The sequence below is a fragment of the Mixophyes fleayi genome, chromosome 2 (assembly GCF_038048845.1).
Source record: "Mixophyes fleayi isolate aMixFle1 chromosome 2, aMixFle1.hap1, whole genome shotgun sequence".
Classification (NCBI taxonomy): domain Eukaryota; kingdom Metazoa; phylum Chordata; class Amphibia; order Anura; family Limnodynastidae; genus Mixophyes; species Mixophyes fleayi.
The window spans coordinates 333,619,246-333,638,511 of record NC_134403.1 but is presented as its reverse complement, the minus strand read 5'-3'; the positions used below and the strand labels follow the sequence as shown (position 1 = coordinate 333,638,511).

The window sequence follows — 19,266 nt, the reverse complement described above, 5'->3', positions numbered from 1 at the left end:
GCACCATCCTTCAGCAGCTGCAATAGATATAGCTCCTGACAGGCGTATATGCAGTTTTGTCTAAGTCTGACACTGCATTTACGTAATCACGCCTTTAATGTACACTATAATTTGCATCCGAACCTGCATATTGACCTGGACGTACACATTTTTTGGAACGCATGATCAGTACAATTTTGCTAATTTTGTGCTAAGCAAATGCACATCAGCATGAGCACCTTAGTCCTTAACTGCATAATAGAAATTAACTCAGACAGGCCTTTGGCTGACAGATAAAAACCTCCTAGAAAGATGGAGGCCACAAACATATGTTTCAACTAAGGGAAGAAATGATCATCTCATAATTGTCATGTCACCAGGCTTACAAGATCTATATTCCAGCAATAATTCATTCTGTGAGTAGAATCATGGAAAATGTACACTTTTTTTTTATATATTTGGCACAGTGATCCCTGTGTTTCCTAGTTAAAGACATTCACTCTAATATGTTATCAATATGCTCCTGAAAACTCAATTTCTAAAAAATAGTTTATGTAGATTAAGAGCTAAAAAGTAGTGTGGTTCAAATGAGATCTCCAAAGAGTTTCCCATTGCCGTGAATTTTAATGTATCATTTTACAATGTCATTGACATTTATAATTCAATATACGTAAGTATATGCCTATAAACTATACTTCTGTGGTTATAGAAACTTACCAAAATACTTTCGGAATTTCTGGCTTGAGACACAATTGGATATGGCACAGCGTGAGACTTCTGGCTTTGTGCTAACAATAATAAAAAATGTTTATGAAAGTTAAAATGACATATAATTGCGAATATCATATCTCACTTATGGTACTGACCAGTCAAATGCATCAACTTACCCCAGATTTGGCATTTGCCATTTAATAGTTTTCAATGTTTAAATACTACCAATAGGTTCAAATCGGTTAACGGCAAAGGCCCATCTTTCATGCTCATGGTGCTTTAAATCACTACATCCTGCTGGCTGTTTGGTCAAACTCACTGCACTACCATACTTATAAACATCTTACTAAGAGTGTAAGCCAAAGGATCGGCACCAAGTCCCAGATGTTACATTGATAGGTAAAGTGCCCTTTATGGTAATGTCACCAGAATTAGATGGCGTAGAGGCATGTTACTCAGTCTCTAGTGATTCCAAACCTCGCTCCTGAAGAATCACAGAAATAATGACTGCACTGCTTATTGCAGCAACATTTTAAAAGATATTTAGGATATAAACAATTTAATGCTATAATAAGGACTGCGGTCCCTATATCATGAACTATAGATAAAGAGGCAGCATTAGAATTGTCTTTGAAAACCCAAAGAGCTATCAATATTGTGCAAATGGATATAATGCTGTGCTGGGTCAGTGACAGACGGCTTGTCAAGCTTCCCTCCAGATAAATACAGGTTCAACGCTACATCTACAGAAATTACGTGGCCCAATACAAATGTAACAGGCAGGGCCCCCTCCTTCCTTCGCTCACCCCACCTTCATTTTTAAATTATTCTCTACCCAATATTTGCACCCCCTCCCCATTCTGGCAGACATGCTGCCTACAAGGGGTCCCCCCTGCCACATCCTTAATTACACGCAGAGGTCTCTCCCCACACCAATTCTCACATCTCAAGCGCAGCCTAGAAATGGCGCCCGCTCCCTTGCTTAATTTACTGCAGAGGCCGCCGCCTCTAATAAATGTGTTTGGGCCCAGGGCTGCTGGCCCAGGCAGCCACTTTTCCCAGGGCTACTCCATTTATCTGGCAGCAGAAAACCATGGGAAGGGTGTGAATGGGAGGACCAATCACTTGCTGCAATCAAGAGATTGTGACTTGTGATTGGTCCTCTTGTTCATATAACTAATCCACAGGCTTGTTGGTGATCTTTATTTATTTGCTAAATCTGTATTATAGGTTAGAATTTTACCTGGGATCCCGTTAAAGTGATTGGCCATCTTAGGAAACATGTTTCCTAGGTGGTGATGCAGTCTTAAGTAGCTGTGAATAGTTGTAGTAACATATTTTACTATCATATTTTAACATAATGACACAGCAGTAGTAGCAAATTTTTGTTACAGTTAGGTCTCCTTAATTAACACCTCCTTGTTTTTAAGGACAGATAGAGCTTTCATTTAGTATCACAATGGGTAAATATACTTTTCATTCATAGGGATTATAAAGAAAATACAGGCAAATTGTAAAACAGATATACTTCTGCATGATTCTTCCCAACTTTTATGCACTTAATTCCACCACATAATATGCCCCAGTTTCTATTCTGCAGCTTGTAATGGTTATAGAGATTCCAAAATGGTGTATTTTATTAGGAATAATAAAGGAAATATATATGTTTTAACATGTATCTGTTTTTTTCGTGTGTTTTTATGTTTACATTTTTCTATTCCCTATTTGGTCAAAAATGTTTGCTTTTATTGTTATTTACGATAGTATGTGTTATCATGCTATTAAAATAGGTTGTAATCTAAAAATTACCCACAAACTGCCTGTGTGGGAGAATTACTTTCCTTCCTTCAGGGAAACACGATCACTATGACATCACTATTATCACTGGTGTTTCACGGAATCAGACAATCAAATCAGCTCTGTGGAAGTGAAGGGGCTGAATTGTAAATGTTCCATCTATGGTTCTAGAAGCATTACTTGGATCTACCGTCAGTTTAAAGTTACATTTTTTCCTTTAATTTTCTGGGTAATAAGTCATTCTCATCAGCATAATTAGATTGGAAAACCACTTACACTTCCACGTTACTCATCCTGTTCAATCACAATACAAGCTATTGTTTTCTCTTTTGTTGAAATATGCTATTTTATAGCCTGTGCATGCTTTAAAAGCTACAATAATATTTGACAACCTTAAAAGATATCCAATACCTGCCGCCAGTCCAATGTTGTCCATTGTACAACGCAAATTTGTTTCACCTTTTTTAAGCTCACATTTAAATATCCCTTCAAACGCCCTGTTCTCGATATCTCTCAGAGGGGAGCTAACATAAACTCTGTAAAGAGAAGAAAAGAAGATGCAACAGCAATGTAGATATAGGATCAATAAATACATGGGATAAAGCGCTCACTACTGTAAATCATATAGATATTACATGCATCCAATCCATGATCATTTATAATAGGGGGGAGCACTGTTTCATAAAATACACAAGTTTTCCTAAAGGAGAATGAAGCGATATATATTAACATTACTTGAGTATTGTATATCAGCAAGAAACTAGTATGCAATGAACTATTTCTATAGAAAACATAAAAGGATAACACTGTATGGTTGCAGATCTTTTATTCTGCTAGATTTATACACCATATATATCGCAAGATTGTGTCGTTACCAAAAAATACTTATCATATTACTTAGGACTGACACTAATTTTTCACCACTCCACTCTGTAAAGAGATACATTACGACTTCAGGGTAAGGTGGCACACAATAAGGGCTAGATTTACTAAGCTGCAGGTTTGAAAAAGTGGTGATGTTGCCTATAGCAACCAATCAGATTCTAGCTGTCATTTTGTAGAAGGTACTAAATAAATGAAAGCTAGAATCTGATTGGTTGCTATAGGCAATATCCCCACTTTTTCAAACCCGCAGCTTAGTAAATCTAGTCCTAAGGCTCATTTATAAACCTCAAAAATGCAGTGCCAACCTGCTTCTTTATTTGATAATGCTTCACTTCCCTGTATGGTGCTCACCCACATCCTGGGCTTTGTAGACACCCCTGTAAAACCAATCTACATTTGTGGGTTTGCAGATACTCCAGTAAATGCTCATGATGAAAATTCAACCTACATTTATTTTATTAATTTACATTTTTACATTTTTCTCCTAAAGTACTTTTCAGTTCAGCCTCATTTACAGCTTAAATTAACTTTGCGAGAAGGGACATCAGGACACTGTTGAATACAACCGACACTTTTGTGTGCTTGAAAGTTTTCATTACAACAGTCGAAGTGCATCTAGAAAGGTGCTTTCCCACAAAAGTGCAAATGGAAGGTGAAAAATGTGGCCTATTAAAAATAGAGGGATGAAGTTGGATTTTTGGCACCTCGGGCCAACCACAGAATTTATCCTTTTGCAGGGAGGAAAAGGCTGTGTGTCCACCTATAATGGAGGAATTCCTGACTAAATGAGTCTTCTCCACCTCACCAGCTCACTTACATTCTCCTATCCTGCAATATCAAACCTTGTTTTTACACTTGTTTTTTCCACTTAAGTGCAAAGCATATGTGCATAATCCACACTTAACAAGGAACGCTCCCAGCAGTTCAACTCCTCCCATCTGATGTTTTCAGTCTGCTCAAGCAACCACCATGACCCACAAATCCAGCTCTTACCCATAAAAATGGGTACGGTTGCACAGAAGTAGATGCCTGGCACAGAAAAATGCCAGGTTCCATTGGGCTGTTGCACATTTACTCGTAGTAATTGACCCTTACTGCGTTTAATAGCAGAGAGAAGCACTGGGTAAAACAGCGGACTCCTGTGAGGAAATTCTGTAAATGAAGCTCATGACCTGTCTTCTTTTGCTACATATTTGCATATATAAAAATTATATTAAACGGTGCATCATTAGGGAAAAGAGTGGCAGGACATCACTAAACCCTAACGTTTAACAATACAAGCCCAAATATGAACCATGAGGTAAAATGCATTGTTTATTGTTAATAAAGTATTAACTCTCCACCGTAAAAAAAAAGTCAGATGAAGTCCCTCCCACATCCTGAGTGTAGTGTCCTAATGGGGTCAAAATAAGATCAAAAAGCTGAAACCATTCATTTCAGCTGCTGAAACATTACAGGCCCTGCCACTATGTAGGAAAACCGAACCATGTTGCAATGACATCCCTTAGTTTTTGTAACAGATTGTACCCAAGAACGTCACATTTGTCAGATTGTCAGCTGTATGCCTTTTAGTGAAGCCGGTGATACACAGAGTAGCCTGCCTCTGACAAATGTGACATTCTTGGGTACATGCTGCTCAGGGCCGGTGCTAGGGTCCTTGGCGCCCTAGGCACACTTTCACATCCACGCCCCCCCCCCCTTTCCCCAGGCACACTTTCACATCCGCGCCCCCCCCCCCCACGCACACTTTAACATCCGTGCCCTCCCAGGCACACTTTCACAATCCGCCCCCCCCCCCCCTGGCACACTTTCACAATCCGCGCCCCCCCCCTCCCCACGTCTTTCCTTACCTTTGCTTTCCGCCATGAAGCTGCTCCTCTCTGCTCCGTCTCCTCCCCTCCACTCACTGACACTGTCGGGTCGTGATAATGATGTCACGCCCGACCGTCAGTGAGTGGAGGGGAGGAGACGGAGCAGAGAGGCGGCGGTGGTGATCCATAGCCCCTTTCCCCTCCCCGTGGATTTACCGGAAGCTGTGCGGCGGCCGTGGAGGTATGGTCAGCGGTCGCCGCACAGTTTTAAAGTAATTTTTATTCTGTGGCGCCCTCCAGAGCCCGGCGCCCTAGGCAACTGCCTAACCTTGCCTAATGGGAGCGCCGGGCCTGATGCTGCTGCTGTTTCTGCTGGTGAAGGCGAAACACCAACCCAGTGGGCTGTCACAGTCATATAATCTTTAGTTTGCCCAGTTCCGCCTGTCTGTGGTTAAGTGTACAGTGGGTAGAATGGCATTTTGCAGCCCAATAATAACATTTTTACGAACCTTCTGGTACAGGTGAGGAATAGTTTTTCTACTGAAATGGTGTTGTGATGGAATTTGGTAAAGGGGCCACAAGACCTCAAGTAGCTGTCTAAAACCAGCTGCACTAATAGTGGATATAGGACGCAGATCTAATACTAGCATAGTCGCCATGGCATCTGTTATCCGCTTTGCGACTGGGTGACAGCTTTCATACTTGCTTCCTCTTGCAAAAGATTGTTTAACAGTCAATTGTTGTAAACTACTAGTAGTGTTCTTCTTGGTCTGCTTCTGGGATGAAGATTCACCCCCAGCAGCAGCAGCAGCAGTGGGACTAACGCTCAAGAATACTTCTGTGGAATCCAAGATAGTGGAGGAGTCATCTAGCCTTAGCAACTTGGATGCAGGATTGGATGCATCTTTATTGTCGAGATTGATTGCACCTGAATTAGGAGGGGGCTGAAGTGCTAGGGGAGAGGATGGTTAGAAGGTTGGAGGAGGTTTTAAACTAGGCTGCGGGGAAGAGGGGCAAGCAAGTATTTATGGGATAAACATTGAGAGTAGTAAAGAGGAATTTAACAAAAGTCAAGGGGTTGGAGAGGGGGAAAGGGAAGCATAGCCGATAAGGAGAGGCCCTTTTTAAACAAAAAGAAATACCTAAGGGAGGCGATAGACTTAGGTGTAAGCTTGCAAATGCAAGAAGCCTGACAGGTAAAATGGGGGAGTTAGAACTAGTAGCAATGAATAAGCAGTATGATATTATAGGTATTACGGAGACCTGGTGGGACGATACACATGACTGGGCAGTCAACTTGGAAGGCTATTCTCTCTTCAGGAGGGATAAGGTAAATAAAAGGGGAGGAGGAGTATGTCTTTATATTAAGCCAGCATTAAAACCAAGTATTCAGGAAGTTATTAACGGGAATATTGGTGATAATATAGAGGCATTGTGGGTGGAAATATCCAGCGGAGGAAAAAGTTCAGAGAAGTTGCTGATAGGGATATGCTATAAACCGCCAGATATTAGTAGGATTGAGGAAGCCCAACTTCTACAGCAAATTGAAAAGGCTACACAACTAGCTCAAGTTTTAATTATGGGGGATTTTAATTATCCGGACATTGATTGGAGTACTGAGACCTGCGGTACAGCTAGGGGAAATAGGTTTCTGAGCACGCTAAAAGACCATTACATGTCCCAATTAGTTGAGGAACCAACTAGGAACCGGACTATACTGAACCTAGTAATAACAAACAATGTAGACGTAATATCAAATATTCAAGTAAGGGAGCACTTGGGAAACAGTGATCCTAATATGGTCTCTTTTTAAATTAGTTTCCAGAAGCAACGGTATAAGGGATCAACTAGGACTTTAAACTTTAGAAAGGCAAATTTTAAAATGCTAAAGGATTGTATAAAGAGCATAGACTGGGACAAAGCCTTTGAAGGAAAAAATACGGAATAAAAGTGAGCTGTCTTTAAAATGTTGTTGGAAACCTACATATATAACTTCATTACTATGGGAAATAAATGTAAAAGAATGAAGTCTAAACAAATGTGGCTAAATAAAAAGGTAAGGGAAGAAATGCAAAGGAAGAAGCGTGCATTTAAAGTCTGAAGGGTCAGAGGAGTCCTTCCATAGGTACAAGGAATGTAATAAAACATGCAAAAAGGTTATTAGATTGGCTAAATTAGAAAATGAAAGGCAAGTTGCAAAAGAAAATAAGACAAACCCCAAAAAGTTTTTTAAGTATATAAATGGTAAAAGGATTAAAAAAAATAATAATATAGGACCCCTAAGAGGTGAGCTGGGTGAATTGATAAATGATACTAAGGAAAAAGCAGAGGTATTAAACACTTTCTTTTCTTCAGTATTTACTAGAGAGGAACAAATGGTAGGAGTAATACATAAAAATGGAAATGAAACCATACCATTAATTAATACTTAGTTGTCAGAGGAAAAAGTCCAAAGGCGACTGAAGAATATTAAGATAAATAAAGCTCCGGGTCCAGATGGCATACACCCAAGGGTCCTTATGGAGCTAAGCTCGGAAATAGCTAGACCGCTATTCTAAATGTTCAATCTCATCAGGCTCAGTACCAAGGGATTGGCGAACAGCAGATGTGGTGCCGTTGTTTAAAAAAGGGACAAGATCACAACCAGGGAATTATAGACCTGTAAGCCTGACATCAATAGTGGGGAAACTACTGGAAGGTATTTTAAGGGATAGTATTCAGGATTACTTGGTACGCAATAAAATTATTAGTGGGAATCAACATGGATTTGTAAAAGATAGGTCATGTCAAACTAATGTAATTAGTTTCTACGAGGAAGTTAGTAGGAACTTAGACCAGGGCAGCACAGTAGATGTGGTCTACTTAGATTTTGCAAAGGCCTTTGATACAGTGCCACACAGGAGGTTGGTTTACAAAATAAGGGAACTAAGTCTAGGAAACAACATTTGTACTGGGATCGAAAACTGGTTGGAGAATAGGGAACAGAGAGTTGTGATAAATGGAACATTTTCTAATTGGTCAAAAGTCTTAAGTGGAGTACCTCAAGGTTCCGTGCTGGGGCCACTCCTTTTTAATATATTTATTAATGACCTTGGTGATGGTTTAGAGAGTAAAGTTTCTATTTTTGCAGATGACACTAAACTCTGTAAGGTAATAAAATCAGAGCAAGATGTAGCTTCTCTACAGAGGGACCTAAATAAACTGGAGGATTGGGCGACCAAATGGAATATGAGGTTTAACATAGATAAATGTAAGGTTATGCATTTAGGGATCAAAAACATGAACGCAATCTATAAATTAAATGGAATTAATTTAGGAGAATCTATAATGGAAAAGGATTTGGGAGTACTCGTAGACATTAGACTTAGCAATAGTGCTTAATGTCAAGCAGCAGTTGCAAGGGCAAATAAAGTATTGGCATACATAAAAAGGGGCATAGATGCAAGGGAAGACAGTGTAATTTTGCCACTGTATAAATCGTTAGTAAGACCTCATCTTGAATATGCAGTACAGTTCTGGGCACCTCTCTATAAAAAAGATAATTTGGAACTAGAAGGGGTTCAAAGAAGGGTGACAAAATTGATAAAGGGTATGGAGTCATTAAGTTATGAGGAAAGGTTAGCCAGTTTAGGCATGTTTACTTTAGAAAAGAGGCGTCTAAGAGGAGATATGATTACTATGTACAAATACATTAAGGGTCAATGCAGGGAACTTTCATGGGCACTTTTTACCCCAAGGACTATACACAGGACATGCGGTCACCCCCTAAGGTTAGAGGAGAGGAAATTTCATAACCAGCAAAGGAAGGGGTTCTTTACAGTAAGGGCAGTCAAATTATGGAATTCACTGCCAGGGAAGGTTGTGATTGCAGATTCAATAGCTATGTTTAAGAAAGGGTTAGACAAATTTTTAGCGGAAAAGTGTATCCAGGGATACGACCGTTAATTAAAACGAAGGATAGTACTGGATATAGGGTAAACATAGGACTGCAATATTGGGTCTGGGGGGATTTTCACAATTGAAACAGATTGGCGGTTGCTTACTCTGGGTCAATTTCAAATATAAGTGCAGGATCGTAGGAGATCCAAAATAGGTTGAACTTGATGGACTGGTTTCTTTTTTCAACCTCATCAACTATGTTACTATGTTACTATGTAGGATTAACTCCGATCACTACTGAGGATATTGAAGAGGACGGTGTTGTGGGTGTAGATTGCAGGCATGGGGATGTAGGTGAGAGAAGGGTCCTAGCTGATGATGGACTGCTTGTTGTTATTTTTTTTAGCATAACTTTCTGATTTTCCCAACACCTTGCCATGAACTCGTATCACATGGCATAACATGGATGAGGTTCCTAGATGGTTAAGGTCCCTCCCTCGACTGACTGTGGCTTTACATACACTACAAATAGCTAGACAATTATTGGCAGGATTTGGGTAAAAATAATTCCAAACATAAGAAGTGGATTTTTGGGTCTTATGTCCAGGCATGACAATGGCCTTCTTCTTATCACGTGTCAGAACTGCTTCCACAGGTGCAGGACTTACACAAACAACATCATCCTCATCAATATCCTCATTAGCACCCTCATCGGCTACACAAATATACCCCTCATCCTGTTGCAATTCCAAAGTGGCATCCTCAATTGGTGTATCACCGGCTACACTTGGGATGTTCAGGCACACATCTGCAGAAATGCTGAAAGGGGACTTCTTTATGGGTACACTATCAGAATGGTCACGATTACACATAGCCCTCGTGGATGGACTCTCCTCAGGGATTGGTGTCATTTCTGAATCTGAACATACATTTTCCTCTAATGCCTTACTGTTTACTTCCAGCTCAACTTTTACACGTAAAAGTATTTGGGCACCATTTTTGGAATCCGAATGACAAGGTCTTGCTTGGTCACAACTGACCTTACAAGAAGATGGCTCAGTAACAGTTTCAGATCTCGCACTCATGGAGAAAGGCGAAGGTGTCATTCTTTCTTTGCCACTGCGTGTGAGGAATGGCATGCTGGCAATTTAAAAAAAAATTCTGCAGATAACTTTGCCTGTATTACAGCTCTTTTTTTCTTGACCAAGGTAAAAAGGTGTTTTTTTACATTTTTGTTTGCCTGACTTAAATACACTATATACTTTTACATAGACTTTACCAGATGACGTACAAGGATTACTAGGGGTGGGCTGGGCCGGGGGGCAGGGGGGCATCGGTCCCCCGGGCCGCTCAGTCTGACCCCTGTTCGGGCCGGCCCCCTTCCCCGATGAATGCACGTTTTCCTTAATATTACCTGCGGATGCATCACAAAACACGCGATGCGGCCGCGTCAGCGCACAGGAGGCCGCATCGCGTGTCATGTGATGCGGCCGCCTGTGCGCCCCCCGGGCTGAGATTTGCCAGCCTGCGCCTGAGGATTACTATCATTATGACTGGTGGCAGCAGCTGCTTGTTGCTCCTGCACTTCTGTGTACTGCTGTGAATTCATTTTGATAAAACCGTACACTTTTTGGTGCAAATTCAGAAGAAAAGCCTGCGAGGACTAGTATTTGTATTTCAACAATGACAATTAGCAACGCAACTTTCCTTTTTGTGCTACCTATATAACACAGTAGAATTGGACTGCAGAATTACATCAACCCTGGAAGCACTATTATTTGCATTTTTCTGCAATGAGAATTAGCAATGGAGCAATGGAGCTCTCCTGAATGTCACTCATTACTTTGTTTAAAACTGCTACCACCCTCCTTTTTCAATTCTATAACTTTGCTTGCCAAACTGCTCTAAACTCTACTACTCCTTCTGTGTCCCTTTCTCAAATGGCGCTAGATCGCCATTCAGGGCAGTATTTATAGATTCCAAAACTCACGAGATCCGAGATCTGATGACGTAGCAATGACGTTTTGTCTCCTTTTCAATTCCAAAAAAGCGCAAAAAGTAAAAGCTGACTTGGCTCGGTACTTGGATCCCCTAAGTTCGGGTGTGTTTGGTTCCCGTGGAACCGAGCCTGGGCATCTCTAGTTATTGGTAGTTAAAGCAACTTATATTAAAGTTTTAACAACTTAAGGTTATTTTGACATGTTGTTGTAGTATAACTTTAAGTACTGCACTTCACTTGGAAATTACTTCATGTGATCTCCGTAGCTCTCATCAATATAGAGATATGTGAGACAGAACTACTGTGGTAATTATGAGTCATAACAGGACGTGAAATACAGAAAACCACAGCATTATGTCTTACACATTGTGAGATGATTGCACTGAAATAATCATTCCATGCAAGTTAACATGACCTGCAGAGATGAGCACTACACAATGCATTGTATAGTCAAGTAGATTACACGGTACATATGGTATTGAAAACATTGAACATTTGTTTATTAAAAAAAAAAAAAAAAAGTGTATACTGTGACTATCTACTATACAAAGCACCAAAGCTCACAATAATACACAGGGGATTTGATGATATTAAATGGAGAGCTGGATTAAGGCTTTGGGGGACCTGGGGCATCATTGGCACATGTGACATGTGTTCCCCCCACACACCTTAATCTGGCTCTGATTAAATGTCACTCTTGTAAGACCCAGATTTGAAGTGTACAGAACATTATTAATATGTATATGGAGACTCATGGGAGTTAAGGCACTAACAGAGGTGGTCTTCTCCTGAAGCAAAGTAGATTCAATGATTTATAAAAAAAATAAAAAAGGAGAATTATGGCAGTAAATATTAGACATGCCTGCATCAATATATACTGTATATATGTATGTATGTATGTAAGTATGTAAACAATTAGGAGTTAATGCAGAGTGAGCTCTACGTCAGTTGGCATAGCATATTTTGCGTGAAATTGCTGTACATATACCCAGAAACTGCACCCATGCAGATTGCGTGATACTGCCACTTACGGGGAAGTAGGATTGCCTGGGATGGGGCGTTCTAACGTAGGCTAAGTAGTCTGCAAGGGCGTGTATGTACTAATGTGAATGGCTGCAGACCAGTAAAAAGAAGTATATACTTATTTGCAGGTTTGCGGTTGGTCAGGGGCAGGTGTGAATAGCTGACGTTGATGATGATGGTCTATGGCACACCATGAACCGCTTGTGATTGGCAACTTGCGATTACACCACTGAAGCTGATTGGTGCTTTCTCTAGTGCTCAGCCATATGCTTTTGTGTGCATATTTAAGTAAAAAACAAGACACAAGACGGGAGTTATTGCTACTGTAATAAATATTTTTTAAAGTTTTACTGACGCCTAATAGCAAATATGTTTGTTTCACATGAAACAAAAGGATAAAAAAATGGGCGCAGGTGGGACGTAAGTGTCTGAGAGGTATGTTGGCATAATCTGGGCAGATATGCTATTGGAGCTGACCTGCATGGTTCTTAGGATACGTGTGAATCAGTATATTGCCATCATAAATGCCATTTCTGACTCTATGCACCTACTTCTGCGCAAATACACTAGTTCTAATGCAAAAAGGCATGGACTTGTGGCTGTGTGCTTTGGGGTGCAAATGTTTCCAGTATCTGATGGAGGGATAAATAGATAAAGTGTGATTTATATTCCAGAGAGGGTGAATATTTTTTACAGTCGCTATATATGACTTAATATGGGAATAAGTAACATTTGGAATAAATACAAAGTATTCATGGCTTAACACCATGATGTTTAAACAACTTACCCTTTCTCTGATCCGTGTTTGTATTGCATTACATTTTGTCCAAAGAGGGACTTTCTGTTCCCATTGTAACTCCAGGTCTTCACTGTGTCAATATTGAAACACTCAGAAGGGACCAAAACTGCAAAGTACCAAAAAAAACAACAAAACATATAAAGAAATCCTTATTTATATCTGTGGTTTTTCTTTGCCAATCCAATGTCCTGCCTAATAATACTTTTTTACCCTCGCTTAATTAATTACAACTTTACAATTCTTTTCTTAAAATACTGCTTGTGTGAATCCTGTTTATCTTGTAAATGAGTTGTAAGAGTCAAAGCACATCGAGTTTGTCTTTTTTTACGTGCCACATTATTACATTTTATTATTTCTGTGTCTTAGTGCTTCTACAAATGCATGCCCCGGTGGTGTAGAGACATCCCACTGACAGTATTGTCTAATGTCTCATCACCAGCACCTTAAAAGGTGTGTAGAAATGGACTACTTTTGGGTGGTGAAAGTCTCTATTTTTACCAGTTAGATCGAGAATGCCCCCCGCCCAAATACACAATCATCACCCCTAGAAGCTCATTTAAATATATTACTCCATAGCACAAAATCATATTTGGCTACAATTTAGCTGCAACATTTAGCAAAGGATGTCTCAATCTGCCCAGTGCTTCCCATCAGAAAGAGCAAAATTGTGTACCCCTGCAGTCCTTGCCATCTTGCCATGATGAGCCATGGGCTTAATAATACAAACCAGTGCAAATGTGCTGAAATAGAACACACAAATGAAGAAGAAACAGGATTTATGTTGCATTTTTTACAGTTTTTAAAAAAAAAAGAAATAAAAATAATGACACTTTAATTTTGTTTTGTTTCTGAAACAATCCTGTCAGTCCACTTCTAAATTTCATGATGAACCAGTCTTATCCCACAAGCTAAATGCACCTGGCTGGACTATCTACCTCCGTTACAGTTCCCTCCATTTATCTTTTCCTGAACTGCCACTTCGATAACCTACACCTCATCTGCTGCTGTTCCTCTCCTGAAACCCCACTACTGCAGCCTCTTCATCTTTAATCCATGACATAAGAACAAGGTGGAAACATAAACGGAGATAAGCAGTCCAGCCACATGCTTTTATGTAAGGTGAAACAAATGGATAATCGGGAAGTTCAGAGAGTGAATGACTTCAGAATTTACATATTTTAAGCCATTGGAGACATTAATCTAAAATGATCTATGTGGCAGACTGAGAAGCATTGAAAGACAGAGGTACTGGATAATTAAGGTCTATCCATAGATGTAGTTAGTCACACTATTTGAGGGGAACTGATGCATAATTATACTGAGTAAATGCAGAGCAGTGTTGCGGCAAAAGTGAATGACGGAATGGTGGCTGATAGTTTGAGGTTGTGAGGCATTTGTGGTGGTTTCGGCAGTGATCTGCAGTATTAAAGTCCTACTGAGGAACATGAGGGAGAGAAGTTAGGGTGAAATCATTATGGTGAAGGTGGAAGATGATATTTATAATGGGATCAAATAATTACTATGAGCTGGGTCATGACTTATTGTGATGGGGGAGGGTACACTAATGAAATGTGTTGCGCTCACCTATGGTTGTATTAGGTGGAAAGATGGAGAATTGAGAGGACTGTAATTTACAGTCATAACAGCTCATTATGAAGCTGCAGAAAATGTGCTCCCCTAGGACAAATGGCATTTTGTGAAACACATACAGTATATTGGGCATCAGGCCGGTGGTGTGTACAGGGGGTGGAAATCTCAGCATCTTCTGATGGAAGAAGCTGTGTGAATTGAGACGTTACTAGCTAAATGTAGTTTATAAGTATTCATTCATCTCATATTGCGCCCACATGTAAAAATTTGATTTTGTTTTGTGGGACACAATATTGATTCACATTTTAGAGGGAATGAAGAGGTGATAGTGGCAGGAATATGAAGCACATTTCTTACTGTTTCCATCATGGGCACTTCCACCCAGACCAGCATCATGCATCAGTAAACTTAGGGATTATATGGTGGCAATGATCAAAATCGAGCTGTGAGTGTGGAACTATGCTGGCATGCGGAGGACAAATTGGTGCTTCTGCAGATACTGATGTGTGTTAACGGGGCAAATGTTTCTAGTTTATAAATGTTTCTCATAGTGTTGGTGTGTTCAGATTAAATAACTTATGGAGCATTTAAAGTGCTTATATTGTTTTGTTTGATTAATTGTCCGAACAACATAATATATAGAATATATTAGATAGACCAGTACTGTTGTTTCTAGATAGACCAGTACTGTTGTGTAAGCAGTGTTTTACATATTCCCTGCTCATGAGCACTAACAGAATCTAATATTAATTAAATCAAGCTGCCATCATACCCGGTTCACATGGATCTACTAGTGCTACAACGCTGTCCTTTCGCTTGTCAAGCAAACATACTTCACTTTAATATCCATCCAGTCTTCTAACCACCGCCACCTCTTTGCCATCTTTAACTTGCTTCTCTGCCCACCTGCAACTCTTCCCCCTTTTCCCTCACAGCCTATGATTTTGCCACCTACTTCAAAGATAAAATAAACATAATTTTACAAGATACTATTCCAAATCCCACACATCTTCTTCTACACTCCCCAATCCACCCTCAGTTTATTGTCTTAATTAACCGAACACGAAGTCTCTGCACTCATCCCATCATCTGACTTTACTGTCCCCCTCCACCCTACTCTCTCCCAACTTCTCTGCATCCTCTCCCCTACTGCATACCCACCTTTTTAACCTGTCTGTCTCCACTGGCAGATTTACATCCTCTGTTAAACATACCCTCATTTTTGCCAAACTTAAAGAAACTATCTCTTGACCCAGCCTCTCTCTCTAACTACCACCCTATTTCTCACCTCTCCTGTGCCTACAAACTACTTGAGCGACTTGAGTATAACCACCAATCTCACTATTTTTCCTCTAGCTCTATTCTTGCTTTTCTGTTATCAGGGTTCCGACAACAACAATAACAATAATCCAGAGACTGCACTGTTCACTTCCTAGCTATCAAACTGCTTATTTATTGTCTTTACCACTGGCAATTCCTTCACTCGTACTATCTGTTGGGGTCCCACAAGACTCTGTTCTTGGCCCTCTGCTTATCTTACTGAACACCTCTTCTCATGGGGAACTAACTTGTTCATTCAGTCTCAAGTGCCACCTCTTGTGTAGCCAAAACAGAACTTATCATCTTTCCACCTCCTGGAATCGCCACCTTCCCTTAAATCTCCTTCACTGTCAATAGCACCACAATTTCCTCAGTCTCCCAAGCCCACTGCCTTGGTGTTACACTCTGCTCTCTGTTTTATTCCTCACATTTAGTCTCTCTCCCAGTCCCATTTCCTCCAGCTTAGAAATATGCCAGAATACAACATTTTCTTAGACAAGATGCTAACATAACTCTTATCCACCCTCTCATCATCTCCACCTTGACTACTGCAACCTCCTCCTCTCTGGTATTCCCCTCACCCACCTAATTCTGCTTCAATTCACCTTAAATGCTAATCTAGTGATGATTATCACTTTGTTCCGGTACAAACAAGGAACACCTGATTTGCACATCTTGGCTGGAGGTCATTAGCATTTAGAAGTTCCAGTGTGTAATTTTATGTGTTGTATTTTAATGTGATGTATATTTACTACATTTCTAATTTTATTAATTACTGTGACCTTACACTATGCCATTTATGGTTTATGTGAAGCAATTTTAAGTGACGTGTTATTTTATGTATTGATTGACTGGATCTCCCTAAGTCTACAATAAATTTGTTTATTTCCATTATCAATTGCCATCTTATATATCTGTGGTCAGCAGCAATTATTATCACTTGTGTAGTTTCAAGAGTCAATGAGCGCCCAGCATTATTGGTCTGTTTTATGCATGACCTGTTATATAATGATAGTGCTGCTTCACAAGTGGAAGCTAAGTCAGCTTGTCCTGCTCATTCTACTTTGCCCTTGGCTTCTCTGCTTACATACAGTGATGAAGCGAGACCTAAAATGCTGAATCACCCTCCCAGAGCCAAAGCTTTGATTTTCTAAGCATGATCCCTTGCATGCACAGAGTGGGGGACTCAGGGGGGTGGATCAGCATTGCTGGGTCCTTCCTCAAATTTTGCTATGGCAATATTGTGTTCCATCTTAGGTCACAGGTGTTATTCTATTTACATCAGCATGTGATATGATGTGATATTCTGGTGCTTCTTGCTACAAGAAAGCAATTTATATGGTTTAGTCCCCTAAAAGTTGGCCACCAGCCTGTCAATGACAGCCAAGGTCGCACGGCAGGGCATGTAGGCTGGAGGCATATAGGCACAGCTAGTGGGCCCCTTGTTCCACATATTCAGTTAAAATAATGCAGTGCGTACTAATACTATGGTTACTCTAGCTTGAAAATAGGAACACGAAAGCTGTTATAAATTTTATATATTCCACACATAAATACAGTTATAAGAAGAAAACATTGATACCTAAAACACACAACATAAGTATACCATGCATATATCTAGCTTGCCATTATTCCTTTTCCTTGTCTGTTACTTATAACCCGTCCATTTCCTTCACTTTTAGACTAATTGAGGTGATTGGACCTCACCAACCACTGTATCTAAGAGCAATAAGAATATCCAACTCTATCTGTTGATATAAACACATTCCAGAGAAACACATAAGCCAGAAGTATAAAGTGATATAGAAGTTCCAAAAGAGGATAACTGTAGTGTGATAGATGCACAAAAATATTATAAAAGTGCAACCTTTCATGGCTAAACAGGAAAAAATTGAATGCGAGCTTAACAGGCACTGACGCCCTTTCATCAGGCAAGTTTGTACATTTATATGTATTGAACAAAGACATTTAATAGAAAATGTTACATGCTTTGTGTGATAGGGTGATAAAATATAACATATAGGCCACGTTTGAGGAGACCCAAGAGAAACTATCAAGGATTTTATAGTTCTGCGTGCTCGCGTGTAAGAGCCAACAAATTACCCATCTGAAAAGGGACAATCCTTTTTCAAACGATCTAATGCAGGGTTTCCCAAACCCAGTCCTCGGGGCTCCCCAACAGTGCAGGTTTTCCGGATTACATGTGACATAATTAGGACCACCTGTGGATCTGTTACACTGTGTCAGTCAGTAATGAATACACCTGTGCTCCAGCAAGGAGATATGGAAAACCTGCACTGTTGGGGAGCCCTGAGGACTGGGTTTAGGAAACCCTGATAATGTTTATCTCAATTTATTTATACCTTTGCTTACATTACAGCCAAGTCTTAGCTAAAGATCTAGTGGGGACTCTCAAAAGTTTATGTATGCCTGAAAATTGACCTCTGTAAGCTTAACTAGTAAAATTACAGCTAACATGCTGTGAAAGGAAGTCAGAAATATTTAACGGTTTCACAAATGAGACACAGATTAAACAGTCTAATATCTAAAATATCATCATTATTAAAATCAAGGGATTAATGGATGATTGAAAAGCTTAATGATAACATTGTATAAACGTACAAATATACAAGTATAAAGACAGCTGTATAGTAAAACAGTAGCACTCATAAAATGCAGTACAAACCTTGAGATAAACCTGTTGATATTCAAGAAGTATTCTGAGAACAAAAATTCATTTAGATATATTGTGAGTGGATTGTGTGCCTGTTTCACATATTTGCATACAAACCTATGTACGGGTTGGTGCAGACTGCCATGCTAGGAATAATCATGACTTGGTTTCATTGACAGGTTTTAGAACTGAGAACAAGACTAGGTGCATACCATTAATATTTGGCAAATAACATATGCAATTGCAGTTCTATAGCAGCTAAGTAGCTACGGTTTGCCTAACCCTGCTAGAGGAACCCAATATAATTATTCAGGAGATAAAAGTCGATCAAGTAAAACAGATAAGTTACAATTGCAGACATTTGAATATGTAAACGGGTGATAATTTTTGCAAAAGTCCAACCATTAAACAACATAACCACCATACAGAAAACTCAAATTTGTTCAACAATGTTTTAGAAACGTTGCTAAAAGAATATGGTAATGATACACATCTTATAATACGATCTTATAATACGAACATTATAAATGCCTTCAGAGTTCATGAATTCGATGGAAAGACAGAGAGATAATTTAAAACATCTTACTTAATAAAAGGAGGCATCCAACTTTGGTTCCAGTCCAAATTTGGTGAAAGGCCCAGCTGCATCTGTACAGTTCCACATTCTGCATCGCACAGTACTGGATGTGAGCAGCGATTAGTGTAAGCTTCCTTACTGAACAGTAATCTCAGACTTGTGCGTGTCTAGCCAGTTTTCTTTTTCTTTTTGTCTGTAAGTACTGTTCCACTTTCTGTAAAA

General features: G+C 39.7%; 1 protein-coding gene across 1 annotated transcript in view; it reads right to left on the bottom strand.

Annotated features, from left to right (window-relative positions):
* ITGAE (integrin subunit alpha E) overlaps nucleotides 1-19,266 on the bottom strand; it is an 84,311-nt gene extending 65,045 nt beyond the window's left edge. The window contains exons 1-4 of the mRNA XM_075196942.1: nucleotides 19,054-19,266; nucleotides 12,872-12,989; nucleotides 2,899-3,023; nucleotides 697-767 (exon numbers count right to left, since the gene is read on the bottom strand). Of these exons, the coding sequence (XP_075053043.1) occupies nucleotides 697-767; nucleotides 2,899-3,023; nucleotides 12,872-12,989; nucleotides 19,054-19,138 (399 nt within the window). The 5' untranslated portion in view covers nucleotides 19,139-19,266. The remainder of the gene's footprint in view (nucleotides 1-696; nucleotides 768-2,898; nucleotides 3,024-12,871; nucleotides 12,990-19,053) is intronic.